The sequence below is a fragment of the Castor canadensis genome, chromosome X, assembly GCF_047511655.1.
Source record: "Castor canadensis chromosome X, mCasCan1.hap1v2, whole genome shotgun sequence".
Classification (NCBI taxonomy): domain Eukaryota; kingdom Metazoa; phylum Chordata; class Mammalia; order Rodentia; family Castoridae; genus Castor; species Castor canadensis.
In genome coordinates this window covers 75,843,836-75,862,012 of record NC_133405.1, presented here as the reverse complement: position 1 = coordinate 75,862,012, position 18,177 = coordinate 75,843,836, and the positions used below count along the sequence as shown (strand labels likewise).

The following is an 18,177-nucleotide window of genomic DNA, read 5'->3' as shown; positions in this document are numbered from 1 at the left end:
AAAATGTAGCAAGAGAATCAGGGTTTCCTCTTTCCTACTCATGCGAACAAAGTGAGCAAATGTATAAGAAACTATGTACCTGTTGCAAGCATGCTGTTTTGTATGGACTCTAAAAGCTTTTGAGTCCAAAAGACTCTACAATACTCACTGCTAGAAGGCTTTAGATTTAGTAGAGCTAAAAAGAACAAAGCTATGAAAGAGCCGCTGGAGTTAAATTAACCACACATGCATTTTCTATTGTACAGTGTCCTGAGCTCTGTATGATTTGAAAATTTCCATAATAAAATAAATACTAAGGAAAACTCTAGTGTATAGTTTTATAGCGTGAACATTGATGTCTCTATCAACTTGGTCTATAAATAAAATGACTACCATAAGAATTCACAAAAGGAATCATGTTCTACTTTAGGCTAGTAGTGAACGAGTTAGAGGGCCACAATAGAAGCTAAAGATAAGGATATGCATTCTAACAATGTGAAGTACTCAACCATTATCCTTCTGAGGTGGCATATATCTATCACAGGAGGGGCTAGGAAGACGTCCATAATAAATATGGTACAAGAAATTCCTGCACTGGAAATTAAAACACCATTAAAATCCTTCCACACTCTTAAAATTCTTGCATGGCACCCAAATAAAGAACAATTTTTTGTGGTGCTAGAGATCAAACACAGGGTCTCTCGCATGCTAAGAAGCACTAAACTGGGTCCACTCTCAGCCCCTAAATTAATTTTAAACCACAGAATTGACAGCAGAAAAAAGCATGACCTTTCAGGAATTCTGAACTCAAATATCTATTTCCTATTTGACAGGTGTCATGGATAACTGACAGGCTTTTTAAGCAAAACATAGCCAAGACAGAACTTCATTTCTTCTAATAAACTTAGTTCTTCCCTAATCTTCTCCATTTTAGTAAATAACACCATTTTGGGGGATTAGGAGTTCATTAGTGACTTCAATGAGGGAATCTCAGTAAAGTGACAGGGTAGAAGCTACATTACATGAACTAAAAAGTGATTTTGAATATAGTGAAACAAACATCAACTAAGAGCCTGAGCCAAGGAAGTAAGTTCAAGGTGCAATAGCTGCAAGTGGAAAATAGCACTAAAGAGACAAGAATAACATTCAGAACTAGTTGCTTATAAGAAAAGTAGTTATTTGTATTGATCTACTGTTATAATAAATTACAGATTTAGGTAGAAAGAAAGCATAATAGATCTGTTCAAATAAATTGTTTAAACAGTAGTATGATTATTAAAAGGTTAATTTGTATAGTAAGTAAACAACTTACACTTTATCCCCAATCTCCTCTGCCATTCGAAGAATTTCAAATAGAAGTACCATTTTTCCAGAATGTTCTAGAATCTCAGCATCAGCATCTGTAACGAAATCTTTGTACCAATCTGGAGCCGGGCTGCTTGGATTAGAAGTAGAAGTAGCTTTACCTAAATAAAAGAAATGGAACGTAAGTAAGTTAATCAGGAAAAAAATCTGAATGAGACCAAGAGAAACAGAAATAGACCAACCCAAGAAGAAAGTAAAGAGACTGATGAAGATTTAGGAGAGGGGAAGGAAAAAGGGACAGAGGGAGAGAGAGAAGAGAGAAGAGAGAAGAGAGAGAAAGAGAGAAAGAACCCCAGGAGAAAGAGCTCTACACAGAGAGAAAGGCATGAAGTAAAGGGGAAATGGAGGGTTGGCATAGATGCCAAATGACAGTAAGCAAAGGATGGATTTTAAGAGAATTCAAGTACGAGAAACAGACCCTGGAAATAGGATTGAGGATATCAAAAAGGGACCATAAGAGATGCAAATTCCTCTGGCCATAAGAGAGTAAAAGTCCCAAAATATACTCCAAAAAATAGGAACATACAGAGACAGAGAGGAAAGAGAGATGAGAGAGGGAGAAAAGACCTTTGGGGCATGAAATACTTCACTGTGCTTGTTATTACAATTCTGGAAAACTCAAACAAGGATTGACCTGAGAATCACTCAATCATATGAAATCATTTTGTCCTTATCTTCCTCACATAATTTGATTATAAATGATATAATAATCTATTAAATAACTTAAAGAGTTTGATTCAAAATAAGGAACATGCATGTAATTAAACATACAGGTTTAATTACATACTTTTTCTCAACTGCTTTGTAATGCAAAGTATTTTAAACTTATATGTATGTTATAAAATATTTAAGTACACAGAAAAGTATATAGAATATAATAAACTCAGGCCCAATGTCATGCCTCTCAGCACTGCCATCCTCAAGCCCAAACTCTGGGCTTTCCCTTAAAATACCAACCTCTTCATCTTGAGTGGGGGATGACAGCTTTGACACTGAGGTCTTGCCCCTCCTCAATTTGCCTGGCAAAATAAATAAGGCTTCACTTCCTTTTCTCAAAAAATAATTTCTAGCCTAAAGTTATGAGTTCTAAAATAGCACCTTTGACATCCTTATTTTATAGTATTTATCCAGTAGTTCTATTATCTAATTTTCTTTGGACTCTGATCACAGTATTTACTTATGTGCTAACTTTCCTCAGGTTGATTTAAACATGTTTTTGTTGCTAGTTTTTCCTAATATTAATTATTTTCTTGGGTGTTTTATAATTTTTTCACTGCCATTTCACATTCAGCATAGCTATAAGCCTGTGAGAATGCTGGGTAGCCTGGGTTGAAGTCATACATTTCCAGTGATTCCGCATTTGCTTCTGCCAGGTACCCTAAGCAATCACCAACCCAGAACTATTTTTGAAATTAGTATTTCACTTTTGGAGTTGTAAACTGTATGAATGATGTAAATTCAAACCAAAAACTATGTGAGGTCAAGTCCATGATTGCCAAGTCAATGAAACTATCTTTATCAACCAAAAGCCCAGGCTAAAGCATAGAAACTTCCTTATCTCCCTGGGTTGACAGGTAACTTTTTGCATCCTATTCTTTCAAGAAGTATGTACCCTTTGAAGGGATTTGGCTTTGAGAAAGAAATCTAAGAACTCTCCACCTTATAGAGGGCTCAGGCCTTCTATCCTGTCCCTGAGTAGGTAAAAACCAAAGCTGTTGAGTCTCAAGACTAGAACACATCTCCAGGAATTCTACACCTGACCTTTTAGGTTTATCGGTTCCTTCTTTGTGTCTGGGTTCTGATGACTTCCATGATTTCTATAGAATTCACACTGCATTTATATCTAAACAACAATGAACTACTGCTTAAGTAGGCCATACTTGGTAGGATCCCATACCTTTCCTGAATGTCTTCTATTTTTGAGGAGTCTATGTAGGCCAGCTCACCTCAAACTCATTATGTACTAGTACAACAAAGAGTGAGTCTCTTAAAAGTCTCTTACAAGGAAGTAACTTGGACAAATATTTTTCCAAATCTGACATTTTTACTGTTCATATAATAATATTCTTTGAATCTAATTGGAAAATGAACATTGATAATAAACTGCCTTTATGTAGTAGCAACAAAGAAAAACAAGGCAGGAAATTTTGTAGTTCAATTTTCAGGACTACCCTGCTATCTTGGAGAAGCCAAGGGTTTATGATGAGGCTGCCACCTGCCTATTCCATAGAGGTACTGAGGAGAGAAATGTTTATCAAGGAATCACTAAATTGGTTCCACTGCAGATCTCAGATCAATCAACCTTGTTTGATCATTCAGTTGGCACCAACATCTTCTTTTTTTGCCTTACGGATGGTTAACTGCTTTGCTCTACAACTCCCAAATGCAAAATATTCACAGTCATCACACTGTTCTCTCTTCAGATGATTGACAGTTCAAAATATTCTGGTATTCGGTCCCAGCTTTAAAGCTCCTAGACACACAGTCAGGCTGCAACACAAGCCTAAAGACGCTCAGCACTAATTCTTCCACATATACTGGGGTGAAGACAACTTAAGCCACTGGAAAGTTAAATCTAAGAGTTCAGTTTTCATATACAAGAAAAAAAGGTGACACAAATTGTACATGATAGGGGGAAACTGAAAGTAAACAAAGAGTGTAAATAATTACAAAGAAAAAAGCCTTAATGATTAAAATCAGTGGAGTTTTTTTTTTTTTTGGTAGTACTAGGGTTTGAATTCAGAGCTTCATGGTTGCTAGGCAGGCATTTGAGCCATGTTTCCAGTCCAAAATTAGTTTTAATGTATAAAATTAACTACACTCATTCTTCATTACCTGAAACACTTCCAGTTATTCCCACATAATTAAGTGAAAATATTATGTTGGCATTGAGATTAAGCATATCTTCATCTGAATCCCAGTTCTATCACTCATTTATAAAGTTAAAGGTATCAACTACAATGCAAGACCACTCAAGAACCGCTAGGCAACGTAATAGAATAATTGAATTTAGGTATGTACATGTAAATAAACATTAGCTTTCCTTTTTTCATTTCTTCCCAAATACCAGAGAGTACAAAATGGCTCACCTATAATAAACACTTATCAGGTATTTGTTGTAACAAAGTGCCTCTTCTTACCCTAGACTCAAGGCCTGACATTTTCTAAATCAATGTTCACAATTAAGGCAACATTCAGTAGACTCACTTTCTTCCAGTTTTAAAGAAACTGAAGGGTTGTTTCCCGTTTCATCCACGTTTCCTTCACCACCTCCTCGAGATCTTGAATTCCAGACTTTGATCACTTCAACGTCATTATCGCTACCACTCCCACTTGAACTACTATCTTTTTTCCCCCTTTTCCCCTTTGTTTTCTTCTTTCTAAAAACAAAAAAATTTGGAAATGTTAGGAAAACATAGTAAAGATACAAAACAAATTATCAGAGAATAAGCAAGTAGGGGTTTTAAATGCACCAATATAGGGCACAAAAAATTACTCAATTTACTTTGTAGAGGGCTAATGGATGGCTCAAGTGGTAGCATGCCTGCCTAGCAAGAACAAGGCCCTGAGTTCAAACCCCACTACTGGCAAAAAATAAAAATAAGTTACTTTGTATAATCATCAGAGCTTAAACTCATGGAGGTTTCATCAGAATCTGAAGCTATGAATTCATCCATGCTATCTTCATCAAAATATCCCTGGAGAAAAAAAAAGACAAATGTTTTAGTAGCTTATTTCAACATACAGTGGAAATTATGTTTTATTTCACTTACGGATAAGTTAACCAACATGACATAATGGAGAAAGGACTAAGGAACTACTAGATTTTGGAGGAAACAATGGAGATGTGACAGATAGGATTATGCAACAGGAGGTCCTGGATGGAATCACAGAAAGGACAAGGATGAAAGCAGAAACATAGATGAAACCCAAATAAAGTCCACTGTTTAGTTAGTAGTATCATACTAAAATTAACTTCTTGATTTTGATAATTTTACTAGGGTTACACAAGATGTTAACATTAGGAGAAATTGAGTCAAAGGGACAGAAGAACTCTAAACTAGTTTTTCAATTTTCCTGTAAATATAAAATTACTTTGAAATAAAAAAGTTGCAAAAATGGGCTTAATAAAAGAACATTTAACACTCCCAGAATCACAATACATTCAAGAAATAAATAAATGAACTAAATATAAAACAGGTTGGAAAACTACTCTGACTATAGAGTATGTCAAATATCAATATTTTCCTAAGGTTATTCAGCTTCCAACAGATAACATTTAAACAATTTTTGGTAGTCAACTTACCTTATTTTCTTTGCTAATGTAGTCTAGCTGCAAGCACCAAGGATGGGTCCAGATTCTACTTAACATCTGAAAATCTTGAAAAAGTTTTGCACCTGCTTTTCCTCTTCCACTTTCACTGCTATTACCTACCCCTAATCAAAAGAAAAAAAAAGTTAAAGAGATAAGAATTCTCTCTTTCAACCATGGTGTTCTCGAATCAGAGGTTTTACCCTTTATCTATGACACAGAACCTTTTGGAAGTATGAAAAAACTTATAAATCTTTTTTCTTAAAATAACATTTTATTTATTTTCTTGGCAGCACTGAGGTTTGAACTCAGGGCCTCACGCTTGCTAAACAGGTGCTCCTGCTTAAGCCACTCCTCTAGCCCTTAAAATTAACATTTTAAACCACGTAAAGTGAGACTGTAAAAGAAAACCATTACACACAAATTATCAAAATATTAAAGAATATGTGGTGCAGAATTATGTTATTTAAAAAAAAATGCATTAAGTAATAAAATACAGCAGGTCAAATAAGTACCTGAAGTTTTAAAGTAGTGATGTACGTAAACAATTTGGAGCTACCAGTAACAACACTGTATGAAAATATTCTCTGGAATCTATTCATAACAAAGCCATAATTATAATTGATACTATTATAATTTCATTAGCTATATATATAATTCTGTTTTAGTTAGAGGCTACTGAAAACATACGATTTTTTTTTAATTCAGGATCTTAAAATCTCCTGAGCTGTATTCACGATCCTTAGGTGACAAACTTCTCTTTGCAACAAAGCCTTGCTCCTATAGCACTCTCTCCAACTATGCTAACTCGAAATGAGGTACTTCTAAACATTACGTTTTTGATGTACAAAATGCAAATATTAGCTTTGTTCTATTTAGAAAAATGTCAGCAAAATGTTTTTTCTATAAAACCAAAATTAAAAGGAAATGCGTATTTCATTACAATGACAAAATTACCAAGGGGTAAAATGTAAATGAATGATTAAAGGCAAAAATAGCATAATGTATGATAATTTACTAAGGAAATAATTAAGTAATAACATATTTTCACATCCACAGTGTTGTCTCTGTATATACATGCACGCGCGTGTGTGTGCTCACAAGCACATGACCAATAGATTGAACCCAGGGCCTCACTCATGCTAGTCATGTGCTCTACATTGAGCTGTACCTTAGCACCACTACATAGTTTTAAACAATTTAAGTTCACCAACAATAACCAAATCTTGACAAAACACTAGTAAAAATGCATAAAAATCTATACTCATTGTATTTCCTAGCAGAGGTATTTATACTTTATATAACAAAAATTATGGCTCTGAAAACAAGGTGTCTAATTTCTTGGAACACAATTGCTCATAGTATTCTCTTACAGTTCTTTTTGTTTCTGGAAGGTCAACAGTGATACTCTTTTATTTCAGTTATTGGTGCCTACTTTATTGTAAGTATAGCTAAAGTCTTACCAATTACTTTAATCTTTTCAAAAACATCTATTTTTGGTTTCAATAATTTTCTAGCCTACATATTTCTTTATTTTCTTCCTTCAGCTTGCTTTGGATTCATTTTCTCATATTTTACTTTTTTTTTTTTTTTTGGTGAGACTGGGGTTTGAACTCAGGGCATCAGGCTTGGAAAGCAAGCACTCCACCACTTGAGCCACTCCTCCAGTCCATTTTGCTCTGGTTACTTTGGAGATGGGGTTTTGTGAACTATTTGCCCAGGCTGGCCTTGAACCATGATCCTCCTGATCTCAGTCTCCCAAGTAACTAGGACTACAGCCATGAGCCACCGGCGCCTAGCTAACAGTAATCATTTTACTATATTACACTACACCCTTAAATACACACAATTTAAAAAGCATTAAAAACTAAAGTTTTAACATTAAAAAAAGAAAATGCTCTGTGTGACTTTATCCTTTTTAACATACTGAGGTTTGCTTCTAGCCTAGCATACATTCCATCTTGGAGAATGTTCCACATGCACCTGAGAGGATTGTGTATTCTGCTGCTGTTGGAAGGAGTGTTCAAGAAGGGTTCTTAAGTGTTCTTTAGCTTTCAGTTCTGTTGCATCATGATCTGTTTAGCTGTTCCATTCATTACTGAAAGCCTTTATGTTTTTTTAAATTAATGTGAAGGAAACTGGGATTTCAAAAAAGGTAAGAAATAACCATTTTATTCTCCAAGAAAGACTGATAAAAAAGTAAATTGTCTTTTTCTTGGGGGGGGGGGCGGATACTACTCATATACATATCAAATACCAGACTTTGGGCATACCTGGCTAAAGAAGTAAAAAGAAGGGCATTAAAAAAGGAAAAACTTTCCAGGCTCTCAGGAAAAGGGTGCAGAGGGATTGTAAATTCAAAGCCAGCCCAAGCTACAGAAGAAGATCCTGAGTTTCACATTCACTTTACCTCAAAATCTTATTAATGAAATAATTCCTTTTTCACATGGAAATCTGATCCTGTACTTTTCAGTGCTTCTTAAGAGTTAACAGGTAGAATGTTTAATGCAATTCCCATCAAAATTCCAATGACATTCATTAAAGAGATTGAAAAATCTACCATTAAATTTATATGGAAACACAAGAGGCCACAAATAGCCAAGGCAATACTCAGTCAAAAGAACAATGCAGGAGGTATCACGATACCCGAATTCAAACTATATTACAAAGTAATAACAATAAAAACAGCATGGTACTGGCACAAAAACAGACATGAAGACCAGTGGAACAGAATAGAGGACCCAGATATGAAGCCACACAACTATATCCAACTTGTCTTTGACAAAGGTGCTAAAAATATATGATGGAGAAAAGACAGCCTCTTCAACAAAAACTGCTGGGAAAACTGGTTAGCAGTCTGCAAAAAACTGAAACTAGATCTATGTATATCACCCTATATCAAGATTAACTCAAAATGGATCAAGGATCTTAATATCAGACCACAAACTCTAAAGTTGGTACAGGAAAGACTAGGAAATACTCTGGAGTTAGTAGGTATAGGTAAGAACTTTCTAAATGGAACCCCAGCAGCACAGCAACTAAGAGATAGCATAGATAAATGGGACCTCATAAAACTAAAAAGCTTCTGTTCATCAAAAGAAATGGTCTTTAAACTGAAGAGAACAACCACAGAGTGGAAGAAAATATTTGCCAGCTACACATCAGAGAAAGGACTGATAACCAGAATATATAGGGAACTTAAAAAGCTAAATTCTCCCAAAACTAATGAAACAATAAAGAAATGGGCAAGTGAACTAAACAGAAATTTCTCAAAAGAAGAAATTCAAATAGCCAAAAAACACATGAAAAAATGCTCACCATCTCTAGCCATAAAGGAAATGCAAATTAAAACCACACTAAGATTCCACCTCACCCGTTAGAATAGCCATCATCAGCAACACCACCACCAACAGGTGTTGGCGAGGATGTGGGGAAAAAGGAACCCTCTTACACTGCTGGTGGGAATGTAAACTACTACAACTACTCTGGAAAAAAAATTTGGAGGCTACTTAAAAAGCTAAACATTGATCTACCATTTGATCCAGCAATACCACACTTGGGGATATACCCAAAAGAATGTGACACAGGTTACTCCAGAGGTACCTGCCCACCCATGTTTATTGCGGCACTATTCACAATAGCCAAGTTATGGAAACAGCCAAGATGCCCCACCACTGATGAATGGATTAAGAAAATGTGGTATTTATACACAATGGAATTTTATGCAGCCATGAAGAAGAACGAAATGTTATCATTTGCAGGTAAATGGATGGAATTGGAGAACATCATTCTGAGTGAGGTTAGCCTGGCCCAAAAGACCAAAAATCGTATGTTCTCCCTCATATGCGGACATTAGATCAAGGGCAAACACAACAAGGGGATTGGACTTTGAGCACATGATAAAAGCGAGAGCACACAAGGGAGGGGTGAGGATAGGTAAGACACCTAAAAAATTAGCTAGTATTTGTTGCCCTCAATGCAGAGAAACTAAAGCAGATACCTTAAAAGCAACTGAGGCCAATAGCAGAAGGGGACGAGGAACTAGAGAAAAGGTTAGATCAAAAAGAATTAACCTAGAAGGTAGCACTCATGCACAGGAAATTAATGTGAGTCAACTCCCTGTATAGCTATCCTTATCTCAACTAGCAAAAACCCTTGTTCCTTCCTATTATTGCTTATACTCTCTCTTCAACAAAACTAGAGATAAGGGCAAAATCGTTTCTGGCGGGTATCGAGGGGGTGGGAGGGAGAGGGAGGGGGTGGAGTGGATGGCAAGGGAGGGGGTGGGGGCAGGGGGGATAAATGACCCAAGCATTGTATGCACATATGAAGAAAAAAAAAGAGTTAACTGGTAGAATCAAGTACTCTTTTGAGTCTAACGAAGACTTAGTTTTTTGTTTTTTGGGCGGTACTGGGACTTGAACTTAGGGCCTCATGCTTGCCAGGTAGGCACTTTACCACTTGAGCCACTCTGCTAGCTAACAAAGACTTAGGAAAGCCTAAAAACCCAAGTAATCACACTCCTGCCTAAGGCGCCCAGGGGAATTCTACAAATAATAAACACTAAGTGGAAAAAGAATAGTTCATTGATAATTGGCTAGCTCATCAATGCAAGGCCCCATAAAGCTGACTTGAAGAACATGGCTTCATTCTGATGTCTAGATGTCTTTACATCTGTTGAAATCAAAACACTGTACTTATATCATCTTCTTATTGGCCACCCCACAGAGGAATCTCACATAACAGCTATCATCCCTGAACTGTCCTGCAAAGACTGCTAAACACTGGCAATTCTCTGGGGCATGCTTACTTTTTATGGGCTGAAAACTGAACAAACAAAGGATTATAGATACTATAGAAAACCTGGTTCATATCCCCAAATAGTCCATCATCAGCTTAAACTCTTACTAATTATTAAGAGTTTAAAAAGCCTCATGTACAAATTGTAGTATAGCAGGACCCCAGATGTAAAACTCCCAGGCCCCTAGCATAAGCAGCCATGAATTCTTTCCACAGTAACTAAACTTCAAAGACAAACATAACGCTCCAAGGACTATCAGGAAACTATGGTCAAAAGTACTTAAACCCACAGAGAAACAAGGTAGCATTCTGGAAAAGCAACAGAAATGTGAAGATAAAAGAGAACTACAAAGATTTCAGAAAGTGGAATGATCAAACAAACTACAACAACTGGATTTAAAGAAATCCAACAGAAAAATTTGAAATTACATGCAGGGCGCAGGAAATCATAAAGAGTGAACAGTCAGAAAAGAACTTTTTGAAGAACTTTTGAAGCCATTGAAATTTTCTTTTAAGAACTTAATGAGGCAGGGCACTGTGGCACACACCTGTTATCCTAACATTGAGAAGGCCGAGGCAAGAGAATTTCAGGTTCAAGTCCAGCCTGAACTATATAGCAAGACCCTGGTCTCCCAAAAAAGCTTTATTGATACACAGTTCACACTGGGGGGTGGGAACAAGATGGAGGGTGAAAGGGAGTAAATTATGATTGAACTACTTCATACACATGTACAAAAATAGAATGTAGCCCATTGAAAATTATCTAAAAGGGGGGGAGGATAAGAAAGAATGATGGAGGGGCTAAATTTGATCAAAATACATTATATGCATGTATGAAAAATCACAACAAAACCCCTTTATACAATTAATACATGCTAAGCGATGCAGCTCACATATCACACAATTTACCATTTAAGTATACAATTCAATGGTGTTTACTATGTTCGTAAGTTGTGCAACCAACACAAGTGATGTTTTTTATTGTTAGTCTGGCTTTTGTTTTGTTTTGCTGTCCTGGATATCAAACACAGGCAAGTGCACTAGAACTGAGCTACATTCCAACAATTCAGTTTCAAAACATTTTTATCACCTCAATAAAAATCCCTGCACTCCTTAGCCATCATCCCCAGATTCCCTCATTCCTTCTACAGCCTTTAGTCACAACTAATCTGTGGTATCTATAGATTTGCCTACTCTGGCCATTTCATAAATGAAATCATACAACAGTGAAATTTATAACTGACTCCTTAGTATGTTTTGAAGGTTGATACATGCAGAAGCATGTACTTGCAACTCTTTCCTTCATATTGCTAAATAATATTCCACAACATGGATATTCCATGTTTGTTTATTCAATCACCAATTGATGGATACAGTACTTGTTTCCACCTTTGGATATTATGAAGAATGTTGCTATGAACACTAGTATATGAGGGGAGGGGAGTGGGGGGAGGGAGGGGAGGAGAGAGAGAGCCAAATTTGAAGAGAGACTTCAGCACACATGAGACACCAAACTACTAATTTGAAAGTACTGACTACAGTCTACAGTAGAGTATTTTGTGCAATTACCTTTTCCATCACTTTTTAAGCATATTGATCCTTATTACACAGAACTGAGTACTGTTTAACAATCTTTACTACATGTTACTTTCTACATATTCCTATATATGAAGGCATGACATTCCATATACTATGACATTTAATATATCTTACTTAATGGCACTAGAGTACATTGATAAAGCATAATATAAACCATCCTCAAAGTTGAGAATTCAGATTAATTTTCAAATTTTCATTATTACATATTAAGAACAGTTTTTAAGTAAAAAGTTTTTAAATAAAAAGATGGATAATACAATTCCACTCATTAAAAAATATTTTCCCAGTGGTATACACACACACACACACACACACACACACACACACACACACACACACACACACACACACACACATATATATACCTACACACATACAACATATATACATAGAAAAAACTGGGAAACAAGACACCAAATAAAAGAAGCTCCAATTTCTGGTTTATGACCTTATGAGTAGTTTTATTTCCATATTTGTGCTTTTAAATATTTCATGGACATTCCACAATGCACAGTTATTATTTCTGTAACACAGGAAAAGCAGCTTTAAAACACAAAACCCTGAGGTTAACTTTTATTTTTTGACAGCTCTTGGATTTGAACTCAAGAGCCTTGTACTTGCTAGGAGGTAGGTAAGTGCTTTATCTTGAGCCATGTCCCCAAATCAAGATTAACATTCTTGAATATACAAAAGAAATGGTCTCTAAACTGAAGAGAACACCCACAGAGTGGGAGAAAATATTTGCCAACTATACATCAGACAAAGGACTGATAACCAGAATATACAGGGAACTTAAAAAACTAAATTCTCCCAAAACTAATGAACCAATAAAGAAATGGGCAAGTGAACTAAATAGAACTTTCTCAAAAGAAGAAATTCAAATGGCCAGAAAACACATGAAAAAATGCTCACCATCTCTAGCAATAAAGGAAATGCAAATTAAAACCACACTAAGATTCCACCTCACCCCTGTTAGAATAGCCATCATCAGCAACACCACCACCAACAGGTGTTGGCGAGGATGTGGGGAAAAAGGAACCCTCTTACACTGTTAGTGGGAATGTAGACTAGTACAACCACTCTGGAAAAAAATTTGGAGGCTACTTAAAAAGCTAGACATCGATCTACCATTTGATCCAGTAATACCACTCTTGGGGATATACCCAAAAGACTGTTACTCCAGAGGCACCTGCACACCCATGTTTATTGCGGCACTATTCACAATAGCCAAGTTATGGAAACAGCCAAGATGCCCCACCACTGACGAATGGATTAAGAAAATGTGGTATCTATACACAATGGAATTCTATGCAGCCATGAAGAAGAACGAAATGTTATCATTTGCTGGTAAATGGATGGAATTGGAGAATACCATTCTGAGTGAGGTTAGCCTGGCCCAAAAGACCAAAAATCGTATGGTCTCCCTCATATGTGGACATTAGATCAAGGTAAACACAACAAGGGGATTGGACTATGAGCACATGATAAAAGTGAGAGCACACAAGGGAGGAGTGAGGATAGGTAAGACACCTAAAAAACTAGCTAGCATTTGTTGCCCTTAACACAGAGAAACTAAAGCAGATACCTTAAAAGCAACTGAGGCCAACAGGAAAAGGGGAACAGGTACTAGAGAAAAGGTTAGATCAAAAAGAATTAACCTAGAAGGTAACACCCACGCACAGGAAATCAATGTGAGTCAATGCCCTGTATAGCTATCCTTATCTCAACCAGCAAAACCCTTGTTCCTTCCTATTATTGCTTATACTCTCTCTACAACAAAATTAGAAATAAGGGCAAAATAGTTTCTGCTGGGTATTGTGAGGGGGGTGGGAGGGGGCGGAGTGGGTGGTAAGGGAGGGGGTGGGGGCAGGGGGGAGAAATGAACCAAGCCTTGTATGCACATATGAATAATAAAAGAAAAAGGAAAAAAAAACATTCTTGAATATAAATTTCTGCAAACATTTCTGATCATTTCCTTATAAAAGCCTATGAATAGTGGAAAAGTACAAAATATAAAAGAATGTAGGAGCTAAAATTTGATATTTTAATTGTTAAAATGTAGTATCCTGAAAAATAAATGAGGTTAAACATGAAGGAAGAAAAAAGCTTATGAGTGAAATTAATCAATATGTACCTTTAAAGATTATTGTTCAATTCATATTACTCCAAGACAGTCCATTTCTATCATTTTAACGTTGTGAGTTTAGTAGTATATCATGTTTAATAATGTGAATCTGATGGCAGCACTGCCTTTCAAAATTACTATTATACATTCTTTCTCCAGCTTGAATGCTGTTATCCCAATGTTAGTCTAAACAAATCAAAGATCTAAATGGAAGTTCCAAAACTCTACACAACTAAAGGAAATCACAGGGAAGATCGTTGAAGATATAGGCATAGTCATCACCTTTCTGAAAAAGGACTCTAATATCTCAGGAAATAAAAGCATGAATTTACAAATACGATTAAAACAAATTAAAAAGCTTCTGCATGGCAAAGGAAATAACTACAAGAATCAAGAGACAACCTACAGAATGGGAGAAAATTTTTGCCAGCTATTCTAAGAACTAATATCCACAACATATAAAGAGTTCTAAAAATTAAACACCAAAAGAACAAACAATCCAATTAATAAGTGGGCAACTGACTTGAAAAGACCATTCTCAAAACAAGCACAAATGGTCAGTAAATATATGAAGAAATGTTCAACATACTGAGTCGTAAAGGACATGAAATAAAAAATGACACTGAGAATCCATCTTATCCTAGTCTGAACAGTAATGATCAAGAAAAGAAACAACAAATGCTGGTGAAGATGTGGGGAAAATGAAACCTTATATGCAGAAAGTATACGTTAGTGCAGTTACTAGGGAAATCAGTAAGGAGGTTTCTTAAAACATTAAAAATACAACTACCATATGAATCTTCTACACCACTCCAGGACAATTATCCTACGCAATGTATGTAAGCGTAAAATACAGATATTTGCACACTCATGTTTATAGCAGCACTATTCACAATAGGAAAACTATTGAATAATTCTAGGTGTCAACAAAGTGGTGACTGGATATTGAAAATGTGGGATATATACATAATTGTCTTATTCAGTGATAAAGAAGAATAAAATTAAGTCGTTTGCAGGAAAATAGAGGGAACTGGACATCACCATGTTAACTAAAATATGAGAAAGAAAACTACTGCATGTTCTCTCTCGTATGCACAATCTATACTTTAAAAGAACAACGCAAGTATTAAATGGAGACTGCAGGATGGGGATGGGCAAAATGAAATGGTTGAACAGTACGGGGTGGTGAGATATGATTGAAGTATTTCATTTGTATGTATGAAAACAGAATAATATAATGTTGAATAGAATAATTTTAATGTTGTTTAAAAAGGAGTGGAGGTAGAATAAGAAAAAGTACCAGAAGGAGTAGATTTGATCAAAATACATTATATGCATCTATGGAAATAACACAATGAAACCTCTTTGCATAATTAATATACATTAATTTAAAAAAGGAAATTAAGTTACAGTTGATTATAACTTTCACTATGAAAATAATATAAGTACACTTTGAATTATCACTAATAAAACAAACATCCAGACTGGCAGAGTGACTCAAGTGCTAAAGTACCTGCCTACCAAGTGTTAGACCATAAGTTCAAACCTCAGTACTACCAAAAAAAAAAAAAATCCAACTGCTGCTAGTAATAAAAAGCAAAATTTAGAAGAATGAGACCAACCAGAGCAGGGGATTCCAAGTTGACGACAAGAGGGAGAAAGCAGAAAGCGTGCTTCCTAAAGCAAAATCTTGGAGAGACGCTGCAGATAGACATTACAGGAAAAACCACCAAGAAGAGTCAGAACTTTGACTCTTCCACACCTTCAGCCCACACATAGCATCCTTACTTCACGTTAAATGGAGAAACCAGGAGGGCTCCCCCACTGCCAGATGCCAGGGCCCATACCACTTGGAAAGACGCAGACCACAAGGTGAGCTAAGCAGTACAACCCTGGGCCAGATCAGCATAGCCCCCTGGACAGACCGACCCCCACCCAGGGAAAAAAGAAAAAAAAACTGAAGAGTAAGCAATAGCAACAAAAAAGACACGTAGCAAATGGGCAGGGAGCCCAGAGCACTGAAGAGGAGAGGAGGGGCAATCCCTCACAGAACTGTAAATAAACAAGCCAGCCGGAGAAGGAAGGAGCGGTGGCACACCAGCAACCAGGAACAGGATAGCTAGAAAAAGTGGTGTTGTGATGAAAACTCCACAGGAGAGGGGGGAAGGCCCACTTCGCCCATGAACTGCAAATAAAAAAGCTGGAGGGAGAAGGGAGGTGCAGTGTCACCTCCCCCAGTGTGCTTGTAAACAGAAAAGCTTGTAGCAGTTGGGGGCGGTCTCACCCAGGAGAACTCTAAGTAAATAAAGCCTGAGGGGCTGGGTGAGTATTAAGCTCACTCCTGAGATCTGCATAAATAAGGCCTCCAGCAACAGCTGGCTGACAGCAGTGAGGCAGGTGAGCCACAGATTCAGATAGCCATTCACAGAACTGTCTCCAGATTCTTTTTTTTTTCTACCTTCCTTTGATGAGACAACAACCGAACTACACCTGCATGCTGAAAAACTTACTGAAACTGTATTGCATTTGAACTTGGGACACTTTGTGATGTCTGTTTTTGTTTTATTTGGTTTTTTTCCCCTTTGATGAGAAAACGACAGAACTACTTCTGACACACCATCTCCAGGATTGGAGGCTGAGGGACTAACACTAAAATTATTAAGACTGAAAATTTATTGCATTTGAACTTGCAGATTTAAAAAATTTTTTTATTTATTTTTTCTCAATCCTCTCTCTGTCTCTCTAATGCCTGTTCATCTTAGTGTTGAATAGTACACTATCTGTCCCTGTTTATATCTTTGAAACTTTTGTTTGTTTGTTTTCACTTGTTTGTTTCTCCCTCTTTAATTAACTTCTTGCTTTCCCTCTCCTCTCACCCTTCCATTCTAAATATCACCATTGTTATTATTACAAGCTAGAAAATACTTAATTGCACACAGTACAGGGACAATAACAACACCAAGGGAAATGATGGGAAGACAGAAAAAACAGGGAAATCAGTTTCCCCACAGCAAAAAATTAGTACAGGAACCAGACGGAAATTAAGAAAAAGATACTCAGATCCATACTCCAACGAAATGAAGATAAACTATGCCAAAGAACCCAATGAACCCCAAAAGAATAATCTAAAAGAAGAAATACTACAGGTAATCAATGAGAATTTTATAGAGATGATACTGGATAGGGTCAACCAAAATGTACAGGAGACACTCAAGAAATTCCAAGACAACAAAAATAGAGAATTTGAAAAAGCACAAGAAGAAATAAAGGAAACCATAGAAGAACTGTATAAACACCAAAGTGAAACAAAGAACACGATTAATAAAGAGATAAATGAACTCAGGCTGAAAAAAGACAACATTAAAGAGGAAACAACTCAGGATATGGAAAACCTCAGAAAAAATAACGAAACAGAATTGCAAAACAAAATGGAAGGCCAATCCAGCAGAATAGAGCAAACAGAAGGCAGAATCTCAGAACTCGAAGATGAAATGGTAATTAAAGGAACAACCTGAGAACTATTAGTTAAACAACTCAAGACCTGTGAAAAGAAAATGCAAGAACTCACTGATTTCATCAAAAGACCAAACCAGAGAATTATGGGTACTGAAGAAGGAGAAGAGGTGCAAGCAAAGGGAATGGGTAATATATTCAACAAAATAATAACAGAAAAATTCCCAAATCTAGAAAAATCTATTCCGATACAGATGCAAGAGGCCTCCAGAACACCAAACAGACCAGACCAAAATAGATCTACCCCATGGCATATTATCATTAAAACAACAAATACAGATACCCAAGAAAGAATATTGAAGGCTGTAAGAGAGAAAAAACAAGTAACATACAAAGGTAAACCCATCAAAATCACAGCAGACTTCTCAACAGAAACATTAAAAGCAAGAAGAGCGTGGGGTGAGATCTTCCGGGCACAAATGAAAATAACTTCAACCCTAGGATACTCTACCCAGCAAAACTATCATTCAAAATAGATGGAGCA

General features: G+C 36.4%; 1 protein-coding gene across 4 annotated transcripts in view; it reads right to left on the bottom strand.

The window, feature by feature from the left end:
* The window catches only part of Atrx (ATRX chromatin remodeler), a 195,036-nt gene that overhangs the window by 35,963 nt on the left and 140,896 nt on the right, over positions 1-18,177 (bottom strand). For all 4 annotated transcript variants that reach the window (XM_074062634.1, XM_074062635.1, XM_074062636.1 and 1 more), the window contains 4 exons: positions 5,651-5,781; positions 4,954-5,042; positions 4,552-4,724; positions 1,292-1,445 (listed from right to left, as the gene is read on the bottom strand). In XM_074062634.1, coding sequence (XP_073918735.1) covers positions 1,292-1,445; positions 4,552-4,724; positions 4,954-5,042; positions 5,651-5,781 — 547 coding nt within the window. The remainder of the gene's footprint in view (positions 1-1,291; positions 1,446-4,551; positions 4,725-4,953; positions 5,043-5,650; positions 5,782-18,177) is intronic.